The sequence below is a fragment of the Bubalus bubalis genome, chromosome 9 (assembly GCF_019923935.1).
Source record: "Bubalus bubalis isolate 160015118507 breed Murrah chromosome 9, NDDB_SH_1, whole genome shotgun sequence".
Classification (NCBI taxonomy): Eukaryota; Metazoa; Chordata; class Mammalia; order Artiodactyla; family Bovidae; genus Bubalus; species Bubalus bubalis.
The window spans coordinates 66880500-66893975 of record NC_059165.1 but is presented as its reverse complement, the minus strand read 5'-3'; the positions used below and the strand labels follow the sequence as shown (position 1 = coordinate 66893975).

General features: G+C 63.4%; 1 protein-coding gene across 1 annotated transcript; it reads right to left on the bottom strand.

The window, feature by feature from the left end:
* Window positions 1-2279: 2279 nt before the first annotated feature.
* On the bottom strand, window positions 2280-13184 carry KLF16 (Kruppel like factor 16). The gene is made up of 2 exons (XM_025292720.3): window positions 12578-13184; window positions 2280-4553 (listed from the first exon to the last, which is right to left on the bottom strand). The coding sequence occupies exons 1-2, from the start codon at window positions 13032-13034 to the stop codon at window positions 4252-4254; spliced, it is 759 nt and encodes a 252-aa protein (XP_025148505.1). The 5' UTR covers window positions 13035-13184; the 3' UTR covers window positions 2280-4251.
* Window positions 13185-13476: the final 292 nt, after the last annotated feature.

Below are 13476 nucleotides of genomic sequence, written 5' to 3'. Positions count from 1 at the left end.
CTTTTCTCCCTACCTCAGCACCTGGCCCTGCAGACACAGAGGCTTGAGAACCCCTCACCCTCTGGGATCTCTCGATGCCTCTCCTCCACTGCCAACAGTGGGGTGGGCTCCTGAACAAAGCAAATATCCTCACCCTGGTGGAGGTAGTGTCTACATGCAGACAGACAACAGGAAATCAGTAAGTGAGATATCACAGTACAAGGTGAAAAGTGCTATGGGGTGGGGGGAATAGAACGAAGTAGGAAGTTCAGTCTCTCAGTTGTGTCTGGCTCTTTGTGACCCCATGGACTGCAGCACGCCAGGCTTCTCTGTCCATCACCAACTCTCAAAGCTTGCTCAAATTCATTTCCGTCTGGTTGATGATGCCATTCAACCATCTCATCCTCTGTCGTCCCCTTCTCCTCTTGCCTTCAATCTTTCCCAGCATCAGGGTCTTTTCCAATGAGTCAGTTCTTCGAATCAGGTGGCCAAAGTATTGGAGTTTGAGCTTCAGCATCAGTCCTTCCAGTGAATATTCAGGACTGATTTCCTTTACAGTAGGGGGGTGGGAAAAGGGAGTGGTCCATGTAGTCCTATGGGAAAGGTGGGCTTTGAGCAGTTCTGAAGAAGGAAATGGGGACGCTGAGCAGACATCTGGTGGAAAGGCATTCCAGGCAGAGGGCATTGTATGGGCAAAGGCCCAGGGGCAGGACTGCATCAAGCTTATCGGAGCAACCGTGGTGAGGAGGAGGCCGGTGTTGAAGCAGAAAGAGCGAGGGAGGAGGGGAGAGCAGGGAGGGGAACCGGGCAGGTCATACAGGGCCTTGTGAGCCTTGGGAGCCTTGGGGAAGACTTGGACTTTTACCCAAGGGAGGTGGGAGCCCTGAGGGCTGTGCGCAGAGAAAGGAAACCTGACTCAGGTGCTCACGGGCGCCCCCTGGTGGCTGTTGTGGGCGGCTGTGGGTGCACCAAGCAGGGGGAAGCTGGACTGGTTCAGGTGAGCCATGATGTGGGACCAGGTGGAGGCAAAAGAGAGGGGAGAAATGGGTGGACTCTGGATATGTTTGAAGGTAGAGCTCCAGGGAGATTTCCGGAGGTACTAGATGTGGATGGTGAGCCAAAGCGGGGAGTCAAGGACGACCCCAAAGATTTTGCATGCTTGGAAAGATAAATATGCAGTGGGGGAGGGGTAAGAACATACTGGGCCCAAAGTTGAGGGTGAGGCTGGCATGAACCAGGGGTTGTCTTTGCACAGGGGGACCTGAACCTGGGGAGGGGAGCTAGGGGTCCCCGAAATCATCTGCCAATGGAGCGTCTAGGAGGCAGAAATCCTCCTGGTGATTCCGGGACACGGAGAGTGCATGCAAGAGAGATTTAAGGGGGTCTGAGCTTGCGGACCTAGCATTCCAGGAACCCTGCCGCAAAGAAGCAGAGAAGTCTGCCAGAGCTGGAGTGGGACAGGGGTCCGGGGAGGGACATCTGCGAGCTTTCGGGCCATATTCCAGTAAGAAAGAGAGCAAGGAGGGAGGGGGTTCCAGAGGGTAAGACGAGGGCCACGTGTCTAGATTGGAGAGACCTTGGCGGCCCCAAGGGCAGGACCCTGGGGAGGGGAATTAACGGAGCCGGTGTTGCAATGCCGAGGGCGACCACCAGATGGCGGGGCTGCCACCTTCTCGAGGGCGGAAAGTAGCAAAACCCTTGGGGAGTGTCTGCGCTGCGTGTCACCGCAGCCCCACTGTCCTTCCGGGCTCTAGAGATGGCTGGAATCTGGGGTGCACTTTTCCTAAGGGGATCAGAACTCTCACCAATTTCCCAACGCTCCTTCCTCTCCCTTCCATTTGGGAGCCGCATACAGCAGGCATACAATACAGGAGCGGCCAGACGACTGGACAAAGGAGTGGTGCGGGGTACCCTCGGGAGGAGCCCTGTAGAGCAGTGTAGAGAAGTGCGGGATCCCCGCGCCCGCGGCGCCGGAGAAGGGCGGGCAGCAGACGCCCCCGGACGCCATGTCACCGCGCCTCAGTTGCCGGGTAACGGAGCTGGAAGGCGGGCCGGGGGCTCAGATGCCCGAGGTGTGGGTGCCTCTGGTCTGCAGCGCGAGCTGAAGAGGGCAGCCCCCTCCTCCGGCTTTAGGGCTAAGGGGCGTTGCCAAGACCGCCTGCAGGTCCGCGGATTCACCAGCCCACTGGCTCAGTTCCCGCAAGAGGAGGCTGAGGACCCACATTGGCAAGGGGGACAGAGAGTCCCAGAAGGCCCACCGCCTTGAACCGGCGAAGGGAAAAACCACACAGGCTCCGGAATCGGGTTTAAAAAAGACTTGTTTAATTAAATACCAGGATGAGGCCAGGCAGGACAGGGGGGAGGAAGTCACCCGAAAGCAAAGTCCCTTGGGGCCCTCCCCCTCCACCCACCTCTGGGGGCCACAGTTAAATGGCTGGAACCAGGTCCAGGTGACCACCGGTCCCGTCAGGCCCCCGGACACTGGGGAGGGGCGGAGGGGCGAGTTCTCAGCTCCCTGGGTCCTCAGACCACAGTCCACCTCCCGTGGACAAGCACCGGCCAGCACTGGGACAATACGGGGAGGGGGCATCCAGACGGACACAAAGGGAAACAAGGTTAGGCCCGCCCCACCCCTCCCCCCTTCCCTCCCCACCCCGGGCTAAGGCATCTCACCATGGCGCAGCCCCCTCCCCGGGACCCTAGGCGCTGCCCCTGGATCCTGCCAGGGCCGGTTTGGGTCCACACTAGTGCCATCCAAACGCCCCAGCCCCCTACTGGGAGACAGGAAGTTTCTGGAACAGGTTGGGAGGGTGCCACAGATCTGCAGCCAAAGGCTATGGAATAGGCCTTTTCACGGTAAGGGACAGGGAGCCTGGGTCCCTTCCCATTCCAAGGCCGGGGTCTTCAGTCTCTGTCCAAAATGAAATCCAGTCTCAGCCACAGTGGGAGAACCCCAGGAGGGGATGTGGCATTTATCCCTCCCCTACCCTAAGTTCAGACCACGAAGATCCTCCCCCCACACCCACAACCCCTGAGGACAACAGACCACCCACAGGGGCCCAGATCAAGGAAGGGATTGGAGCCTGAAAAAATATTCTACCCGGTCCAAAAAAAATCGAGCTATACTTCCCGCCCCCGTGGGTGGGACCTCAACTGCGGGTCCAGGGGCCACCCTGCTGCCACCACCAGGAGGGCAGGATGGAGCCAGGGCCCAGGGCCTCTTCGCCCCCATCCGCAGTGCTGGGAAGGGGTCCATTTGGCCCAAAGGCTGTTCTGGTCCAAATAGGAGGGACTGATTGTCACATGATGCTGCTCAAGGCCAGTGTCGGGGACTCTTCCCCTGCAGGAGGGAGGCCGGCGATGGCGCCAGCTTCTCCCAGTCTCTCACTCACACAATCGCACACCCACCCAGCGAGGGGCAGTGCAGCCCCCACTCCAGCAGACAGAGGACAATAAATAAGCCTGCATTTACTCATATCCCGTGATATCCACCCCCCAAGTGAGTCTAATTGCTCTTTGGAAGAACCCCCATTTCTCTCCCTCCCTATCCCAAGTCTCAGAAGCAAATCAGGACCCCCTGTAGAGACCCTACCACTTCCCCCACCCCCACCCCGCCCGGCGGCTGGGGAGCTGAGGGGCCCCTCCCTCGGCAGTGGGCCAGTGTGGACACCTGAGATTGAGTACCCGAATGGGGCGGCCAGGCCGCACCCTGTTTCCCTGAACATCTCCAATGGCTTTCGATGGGGTGAAGGGCTCCTGGGGCGGGGTATGGGGGGACAAGAGGCAGCCCACGCGGTAACCCCTAGTTCACCTATGGCTCTGCACACTTCATCCCAACCTGGAGAGAGGGGCCTGGGGGCCAGGTCTGAACGCTGGTTAGGGGGTGCCTTTCCTGGGGCACCTCCCCCCAAGGCCCACATGCCACCCAAAGCAGGGAGGTGGTGAGGGAGAAGGGATGCCTTCTGGCCCTCGACCTAGGGTCCCTGTTCAACAGCTGGGAAGAGAGTTAACATCATGGCTATGTACAGACACGGGGCCATGCTCCTCCCGGAGAGCAACCTCCAAGGCCCAGATGACCCCGGTCCAGTCTCAAGCCCCCTCCTGGTTTGCTCGAGGGGGCAGGGGCAACTCGGGGGGACCCTCCGGGGGACACTGGAAGGGGCCGGTCTGGCAGTCAATCCGAGCCCCACCAGGGCCCGGGACGGCAGGCGGGTTGCTGGTGCTCCATGCCCAGGCCCAGCGGGGGTGCACTCAGGGCGGCTGGACAGGGCTCTACAGGCCGACTGGGGCCGGGCTGGGCACTGGGCTGGGCGCAGGGCTGCCCGCCAGGCTGCAGGGCAGCGAGTCGCTGGGCGAGGTGCTGCGGGTGCCCTGGCGCCGGAGAAGTTCCGGGCGGAAGCCGGGGTGGCGACGCGCGTGCTTGGTCAGGTGGTCGCTGCGGGTGAAGCGCTTGGAGCAGAGCGGGCAGGGGAAGCGCTTCTCGCCGGTGTGCGTCCGGTGGTGGCGGGCCAGCTCGTCAGAGCGTGCGAACTTCTTGTCGCATCCCGGCCAGTCGCAAGCGAAGGGGCGCTCACCTGCGTGGAGGACAGACAGTGGTCAGCGTGTGGGGGGAGAGAAGGCCGTTCCATCAGATCTCAAAGGGTGCTGGTCATTTGTCTCACCCCCACCTCCCCCGCAAAACTCCTTCGAGAGGCTGAATTCTGGGTGTGAATTTAAAACGTGTAAATGTATAAAGAAAATGACCCCAACTCATTTCCCGAACACTGTGATTATCCCCTCGTCTATTTCCTACGACTAATGGTAATTACTAGCTTTCCCAGGTGGCGCCAGTGAAAGAATCTGCCTGCCAATGCAGAAGACAATTCGATCCCTGGGTCAGGAAGATTCCCCTGGAGGACACGGCAACCCACTCCAGTATTCCTGCCTGAAGAATCCCATGGACAGAGGAGCCTGGTGGGCTACAGTCCATGGGTTCGCAAAGAGTCTGAGCACAATGGTAATTACAGACTGGGAGCAGCTGCCACGAGTTGAAAGGAAAACCTACAGAGACCCGGTTCTCCCAGGCCTGTCCGCCTACCCCTACCCCTAAGACGGCGTCACCTCGGTGACATGTGTCTCCCAGTGTACTTGCCACACACGTGACCGCTCCGATCTTAAGGCAACAGTTCCTGCTGTCCCCGCCCCCGCGACACTCCCTTCTACCTTTCCTGTGGGGCATTCCGAGGGCTCCAGGTGCTGGCGATCCCAGCTAAGCCCCTTCCTCTGGGAAATGACCACCAGGGGCGCAGGTGCCGGGCATCATCTGGGCGGTTTCCTGTGCCTGACGCCACCACTGACCCTTGTGGCCCTCTACGAGCAGAGGAACATGTGAAGGGACACCCCCAACCCCCGGCCGCGCTAGCAGGGTGGGAAGGGTCAGAAGGCGCGGCGGGGATTGCCCCTGGGTTCGGGCGCGGGAAGGGGCGGAGCCCGAGGCAGCCCGGGACTTGTCCCGCCCCCGCAGAGCAGAAGGCTAGGGGAGGGGCGGGCCGCCACCGGCAACTTCCTTCGCAGACCCCTCCCACCGCCAGGCCGGCCTCGCCCATCCTGCCCCGGCGGCCGCCGCCATCCCCGCCCGCCCGTCCCCACCCGCCCATCCCATGGGGGTCTATGCCCTACGACAGTGCCGCCCGATCCCCTCTCCTCAACCGTGTATCGTCAGCGTGTCCCCAGCCGACTCGGGGGGACCCCCGCCACGCCCGTCCTAGGGGCGGTGAGCTTCCCAGAGTTCGCACGCTCCGGGACCCAGCGCGGGGTACCTGGGACCCTGGAACCCCCCAGACGTTGTGTGCCCAATGCGCAGGGATTTTGCGGGGTGTGTTGGGGAGAATAGATGCGGATATGTGGGCAGGGTCTCCCCTCGCGGCATAGAATGGAACCTAGAAGAGGAAGGGGGGACGCCAGCTGGGGGACGAGAGGGGAAGCCACAGTGGGGTTAGGGTAGGTTACACACTGGGAGGCCCACACCAGGCCCTGGGGACTTTGGTGACCCAGGCTGACCCTGCACACGCCCACTGGGAGGAGGTGGCAAGGGAGACAGACTTGAAGGGTGTCCTCTGCCAGGGATCAGAGAAGAGACCTGATGGGGCTCTTCTCTGATCCCTGGTAGAGATGACCAGGAGCCAGCGGCAGGGGCCATGGGACAAGAGCCGCAGCCGTGGGGGAGTGGGGGAGGGCTGGAATCTCAGGGTGACCCAGTGACATCTCCGCTCTGGAAGCAAGGCCTGCCTAGGGAGAAAGGCTAGGAGGGAGGAACCGCAGAGGGGCACCAGTAGACTTCAGAGAGGCTCCTACTATCACCCGCGGCCCTGGAGGCCCAGTAAAACCTCCCCTCCCCCATCCTTCCTCCTGGCCAGACTCGGGACACCCCCAGCACGGCACGAAAGGGTCCCAGTAGAAACTCCCCCCAGAAGATTTCTTGTGGGATACCTGTCGGTTATGCTTGCAGTTGGAGGAGGGCAGGCCCCAGGAGGCTGCGAACCCAGAAGTGCTGGTGCCACCTCCCTGGGGGAGGGGAGTTACGGGCCACAACCGTGCTGCTGGAGGGAGAGCAACTGTCCCCAAGACCACAGGTGGCCCCAAATCCCCGAGGCTGTCCCCCACTACCATTCGCCTCCCCTGGAACAATCCAGAAGGCAAAGTCCACAGCAGCTGGGGGAGGGGTCCGGGCGGGGACCTCCTCAACGGAATCACGGGGCTCAAAACAGCGCGGGAAAGGACCCCCCACCCTACTTGGAACCGACAGGTTCCGAGGGCCGAAGTCTGGGGGAGGGGGCGATAGGGGCGGGGCTGCTGGCTTCCAGGCAGACAGTGGCGGGGGCGGGGGCGGGACGCCCCTCCGTGGGGCATGCGGCCCTGTCGCCATCTTGCAAGGCGCAGGCGGGGAGGAGCGGAGGGGCTAGGGGAGCAGGTGGTGCCGGTGGCGGGGAAAAGGGCCCTCCCGCTCGGGTTGGCTCACTTCCCCATTTAGGGCAACGGGGCTGGTCCCGCCTCCCACTCTCCTCTCCCTCCCTCCGCCCCGCAGCTCTCCTTCACCACCACGGGCAGGTTGCAAGAGCGGTGCCGGAGCCCGTAGGGGCTGAAAGCACGCAGCCGCCGGGAACACAGCTGCCGCACGTAGCTCGGCGGCGTCAAGGACAGCCGCAGGCCCAGCCGGCCCTGCTCACGTGGTGCCGCTCCCGCCGGGGCCTGGGGTCGCCCTGCCGGCTGGACGGCTGCCAGCCCTGCCCCACGCCGGGTGGCCCGGGAGTGCGGAGCACGTGCACACGTGGGAGGCCGTCCCGGAGCGCAGGCTTTCCGCCCCCACAACGTTAGGCGAATGCCTACAGGATGCCATGTCCTGTCACCCTCTCAGTCCACTGGCGGGGGTGGAAAGGGAGGTGGGGGGTGGGCGTGTTGTAATATTCGGAGGCTCAGAGCCTGGCTGCACCTGGCCTTCCGCCTGTCTCCAGAGTCTACCTGGGCGCTGGAGAAGGATGCGGTGGGCGGGGCTGCGGTGGACTTGACCCTCTGACTTGGGCTGGGCTTTGGGGTGAACTCAGGACTGCCAGAAAATGAAGGCCAGGAGGTCCGGGCGACCGTGCGCCAGGCCTGGCTCAGCCTGCTCCGCCTTTGAAGAGGGCGTGAGGTGGGGCCGGGAAGCCAGTGCCCCACCTCCCCGGGCTGGAGGCCAAGGGTCCGACAGCTAGCCTTCTCCGTGACCTCCGGAGGTCATCTCTAATCTAAGGAGGGGAAGGTGCAGCCCACAGCCAACCCTTGCACAAATGCCCACCTGCCAGGTGGACTGCACCGGGGGCAGGGCTCAGGTAAGGCAGCATCCCAGGACAGCTGGAGAAGGCTGGGGCTGCAGCAGGTGGCAGGGTGGGGGGCCGGAAGTAGGGAAGCTTTCCAAAGGAGATAGGGCTGAACAGGCCACAAAGAACCCAAAGGGCAGTACAGAGATGCAGCCAAAAGAATGGAAAATTGATGGTGAAGTCTGGAGAGCCGGGCCCAGGGCCCCTGTGTGCTGGCCATCCTGAAGGCTTTACAACGACCAGCAGGCACGAGGATCCACTCTGTGATCTTAAATACCCGCCAGATGTTAGCCCCCTTCCCCCAAACCCAAGACTGCCCACCTCCCTCCCTCCCTCCCAGTCCCCACTCCTCCTACAGGTTTTCCATTTCAATTGCTCTGCCTGTTGCACCAAAAGCTTATTAGGCAGAGATCTCCCAGGTTCTCACCTTCCCACGTGGTACCTGGCAACAAATCCCATCGGAGCCCCCTTCAAACAAAATATCTCCAAACCTCCTTGTCTCCAGGCCCTACCTCTGGCTTGGACTGGTGCGGCCCGTATTGGAGCTGCCCGCTCAGTGCTCTGCTCTTGGGCTCAGGGTCCAGGCTGAAGTCTGAAGTACCAGAGCCTGGATGCTTCTCACACCCCTGATTCCTGCTGGAACCTCTGTCCCTTCCTCCATCCCATGTCTGGTCTACCCTTCAGAGCACACTCTCCTAGCGTACCCCCTCCACTGTCTCTGTTCTCAGCTTTCCTATGCTGGAGCTCAGTCTCTCCTGGATGTGATCTCTGCCCCCAGCCAACCCTAAAGCTGAGGGTGCAAGCCTGGCCCCTCGAGGGTGCATGATACACATGTGCAGAGTCTACAGGGTCTAAGTAGACAGAATGACGCTGGAGTGGCTGGCTCCAGCAGCAGCTAACCAGCTGCCAAGTGTGCTGGTGCATCATCTGGTTTACCCCCCAACCCCCAGGTAGGAGCCACTCCACCCCCCACCCCAGCCCTGTTTAGTTAAAAGGTGGACCCCCTGCTGCCTCACACCCTGCCTCCCTCCCTGGGAACCCAGGCAGCCCCAGCTTTACCACATCCCCCACCCAGACTGGCATCTTCAGCGTGGGGGCTGGTGGCCCTCTCAGTGCCTAGGGCTGAGGGGTCACAGCCCCCTCAGGCCCGAGAGCATATGTGTTCCAAAGCCCTGCTGTTCTGGAAATAGGACTGGGCGAGGGTGGCTCCCTCCCTCTCCGGGAGGCCGGCTCCTCAGGCTGGTATCATGTGCCCACTCCCGGGCCATCTGGGCCACCTTTATCAGGGAGCCTGGGTGGGGGGTGGTTATCGCCCCCACAATGTTGGGGCACCCTCTCCACCCCCAAAAAATGTTGGGGCACCCTTCCCCAGCCCCCAGCTGCTCACTGCACTACTGCAAGAGAAGGGGGCTAGATGGGGAGGCAGTCCTGGGCACTCACACCCCCCACCCCACCTTGGCATTGCCACACTCTGGCCCCCCAGATAACCAGTAGTCTTCTAAGCCCCACCTGGCCCTAGGGGCACTCATGGCTCTGCAAGGGGTAGAGGTGGGATCTGCCTCCATACATAGCCCCCATGCCCGCTGCTGCCTCAGTTTCCCCATCTGCCTCCCCTCCTGGGGGCCTGTTCAGCAAAAAATACCCCCACCTGCACCCCCACCCCCGCCCCCGGGTCAGCACACAGGGGTTCCCCTAGCCACTTCTTGTCCCCAGTGTCACGGGGCTTCTCTTGGCCTCCCACACCACAGCCGCCCTCCTCAACCCCTCTCCTGGACCCTAATCCCGTCCTCATAAACGGATTTTCCTCTGCAAAGCCGGCCTGCTTCCCCACCCACCCCCACCCTGCCCTGGGGATTAACCAGACTGCTCACCTGCTCGGCCCCCTCCCCACCTTCCACCAGAGCCTAGCCTCCCAGCCCACCCCCCAGGGTCCCTGCCTCCACCCCCTGCAGCCACGGTGCTGCCCTTCTCTTGAGACACGCCTTTCCAGGCTGCAGTCAACCCACAGCATCCGCCAGAGAAGCTGCTTCCTCCAGGAAGGCCTCTCCTCCATCACCACTGCTGTCACCGCCCCCTACAACGTTCCAGGGGTCCCGGGAGACAGGGATCGGGTCATCCCCACAGTGCCCCTCTCACACACAATCAACGTTCAGCTACTCTTTCTCAGGCGTAACCAGACAGGGGTCTCAACAGGAGAGATCCCGCAAGCCCCAGGGGACACTGTGTGCTGTCTGAGGACATCTGTTATTGTCACAACTGAAGGTGCCCCAGGTGGGGGCCAGGGAGGCTGCTCAACACCCTACAGTGGCCAGGATGCCAGACAGAGAATGACCCGGTCTAGGAGTGAGCAGGGCCAAAGACTAACGGTCTCCCCCACTCCAGATCTGAGCTCCTTGTGGGGAGGGGCCTGAGCCCCCCAGGAGGTGCTGGGCATTGGGGGATCTGGGGCAGGAAAACAGTGGTAGATGAGGGAGGTGGGGAGAGCAAGGAGTAGACTGCCAGCTCGCCTCCGCCCCCGCCCCACCTCCCTCCCTCGCCATCTCGGTATCCATGGCAACCGCGTCAACATCTCCCGCAGCTTCCAAGTCTTTCCCTGCCCCACGCGGAAGCAGGGGAGCTCATTGTAGGCCAGTGACTGCAGGGCAGACCCAGGGGACTGGAAGCCAGCCATCCCCGCTCCCAGCTGCTCCCCTGCAGCTGTGGGGCCCCAAGGAAGACCCCATCACCCCTCCACATCTCCCCACCCCAACCCTCTGTGCCAAATGGAGCAGAGACGATGACGGCTCCTGCTGGGCCTGCTTGCTCATCTGTAAAATGGGGCCAGACCAGGAAGGGAGTTCTCTCTACAGAGAGAAGAGCTGCTGTCAGGCAGTGATGGGTGGGACAGGACCCCCTCCCAAAGACCCTTGGGGCACACTGGCTCCTGCAGCAGACAGCCAGCATCTAATTAAGGCTGTTCATCAGATCTGTCCCCAGGCTTGCCCCTGGCAGTGGGCAACACCACTCTATCGTACAGACCCAAGACAGGTATGACTTCCCCACCCCTGGGGGCTGGAAAAGCCAAAAGGCCTTGATACAGAGGTTTTTGGTAAGGTAGAGTCTGGTGGTCCTGAGTGCCAGAAAAATGCCACATTAGCCATCATTAAGCACGAAGGTACCCCAAAGCATCCAAAGCTGGAACCAAGAGAGCCTGGGTGCAGGACTTTGACTCTCAGTACCCAGGTGCCCCCCAGTGCCCAGCAGTTATTATCAAGGGAGCAAGCAGTGGAGGAATGGCTCCCTGCCCTCCCCCACCCATCACTGGAACACCCCGACTCTGTCTCCTGAGTCTCAGTTTCTCTTTAAAGCCAGGAATGGCAACACTGACATACACACAGGCACTGGACAAGGAGTCCTTTCTCCTCCACGGGCGTAGGGGGCAGTCAATACTGCCTAGGGACTCACGGAGGTCCTTAAAACCCCAGCAAACCCTGGGGAAGTGTCCCTGGGGAGCCACAATGGGAGGTGGCCTGCCCCCCCACCCTTCACCAGACCTAGAGAGCAGGACAGAGTGCGGGAAAAGAACCAAGGCACCAGGGGGTCTGAGCCGCTTTCAGGGGTCACACCATCCCTGTCTCTGCCACAATTCCAGGGCCAGCCCCACCTCGGCCCTCCACGTGTCCCTACAAGGGGAGCATGTCCACTGAACTATGTCCATGTGCCCTGACGTGACCCACGTAAGGACCCTCAGGAGAAGGCGTCAGAGAGCCCTTTATACAGACAAAAAACCCACCCAGAAGAGGAGGTCTTGTGCTAGAAAGTGGCAGAACCACCGAGTCCAAGCCCACGCCCACCCAGCTTCCCTGCCCTTCCCAACTGAAGCATCACCTCCAATGCTCAAACTCAGGCTGGTGACCACCATCCCCTGGCCCCCAGCCCAAGAAAAAATTCTCAGGGTTGAAGGTGGGACTTCATAGGGAGAACTGGGAGGAACCGCAGAGGAAAAAGAGGGGGTGCCCGAGTGAAAGGATGGCCAGAGCCCCCTGCCGCCGGGCTGGGCGGTGAGACGTGACTGTATCGCCGAGCCCTCCCCCGCCACCAAGTCTTCTCGGCTCCCGGAGCTGGTGGGAGGAATCCAGTACGCTGGGAAACAGGGGGATAACATGACGCCCTCAGGGATCCCCCTCCTCCCGAGGCTCAAGCCCTAACCCGCACTCCCAGCCCCGCCTTCCGCCTTACTAAAACACAGCAAAGGACAGAGAAAACGTGCCGGGCATCCCCCAACCTCGCCGAGCACCAGGCGCTCGGCCGCCCTCCGGGGTGAATCCTCGCGACCACCTCGGAGGCAGCGCCACGGTGCCTGCTGCCTTTCTACAGATAAGGAAACCAAGGCAGGGGAGGAGACGAGAACCTCAGAACTGAGCGCTTCGACCACGTTGCCCACCGCCCCGATTCGAAACCAACGGAAAACAAAAGAGAAACCAGGCCGAAGGCGAAGGGGACTACCCAGGAGCCCCGATCCCGCCCGCGGATCCCGCAGCAACCGGCACCCGGCGAGCTCCTGCGGCTGCCTCCGCGCCCGCCATCCGCTCGCCACCCGACCGCGTGGCCGCCACGCCCCCCGCGCGCGCCCCACCCACCGAGGCCCCGCCCTCCCGGCCGGCGCGGCGGCTGCCCGGGCGCGCCCCCCTCCCCGCCCCCGACGCGCCACGCAGTTTCGGGGTCCCGGCGGGGGAGGGGGCGCGGGAGACCGCCCCCGCGCGGGTCCGGCTCGCGATCGGGCTCACCTGTGTGCGTCCGCAGGTGCGACTTCAGGTGGGAGGACTTGTAGTACGCCTTAGCGCAGCCCGGGAAGGGGCAGCGGTGGCTCTTGGCGGCGGCGGGCGCGGCGCCGGGGGCGCGGCCAGAGGACGGGGACGAGGCGGCCGAAGAAGAGGAGGCGGGCGAGGCGCCCCCCGGAGCGGCGCTGGGCCCACCGCGCAGGTCGGCCAGGATGCTGGCAGCCAGCAGGTGGGGTGCGGCGGCGGTGGCGCCGGGGCCTGGGCCTAGGACAGCGGGGGCCGGCGGCGGCGGCCCAGGGGGTCCAGGCGGGGCGGCCTCGCGGCGCGGCGCGCGCACATCCAGGCCGGTGGCTGGGCCCGCGCCCTCGGGGCCCGGCCGCCCGCGGTGCACCACGGCACCCGAGGAGATGGCCATGAGCACGTCGGCGGCGAAGTAATCCACGCACGCCACGGCTGCCGACATGCCAAGCAGGGGCTAGCGGCGCGGCCGAGCGGGCGGAGCAGAGGCAGGAGCGGCGCCCGTCCGGCCGGTGGCGGCTGCTCGAGTGCGGGAGGAGGAGGAGGAGGAGGCCGGCGCGCGCCGCCGCCGCCGCCGCCCGCGCTCTGCCCGCCCCGCCCCGCCTGACGCGCCCTGACGCACCGGAGCCCGCGGGGGCGGCCGCGGCCCGCCCCGCCCGGAGGACGCCCCCTCGGGGCGCGCTGCCACGCCCCCCGTCCGGCGCGCCCTCTACCACCCTGCCCTCTGCGCGAGGCCTCCGGGGGCGGAGCCCGGGCTGAAGGAACCGCCCCATGTCGCGCCCACTCTGGCCCCGCAGTACGCCCTCCTCCCTCCCCGAGCGCGCCTTCCCCACGCCGGGCAGCAGGCTGAGGAGCCAGCTCTCTCTGGCGCGCCTTTCCCTCAGTAG

Excerpts from the sequence above, each read along its gene's own strand:
- KLF16 (XM_025292720.3), bottom strand. The coding sequence starts at position 13,034 with ATGTCGGCAGCCGTGGCGTGCGTGGATTACTTCGCCGCCGACGTGCTC. Across the intron at positions 4,554-12,577 it reads GCACCTGCGGACGCACACAG|GTGAGCGCCCCTTCGCTTGC; the intron begins GTGAGCCCGATC and ends TCCTCCACGCAG.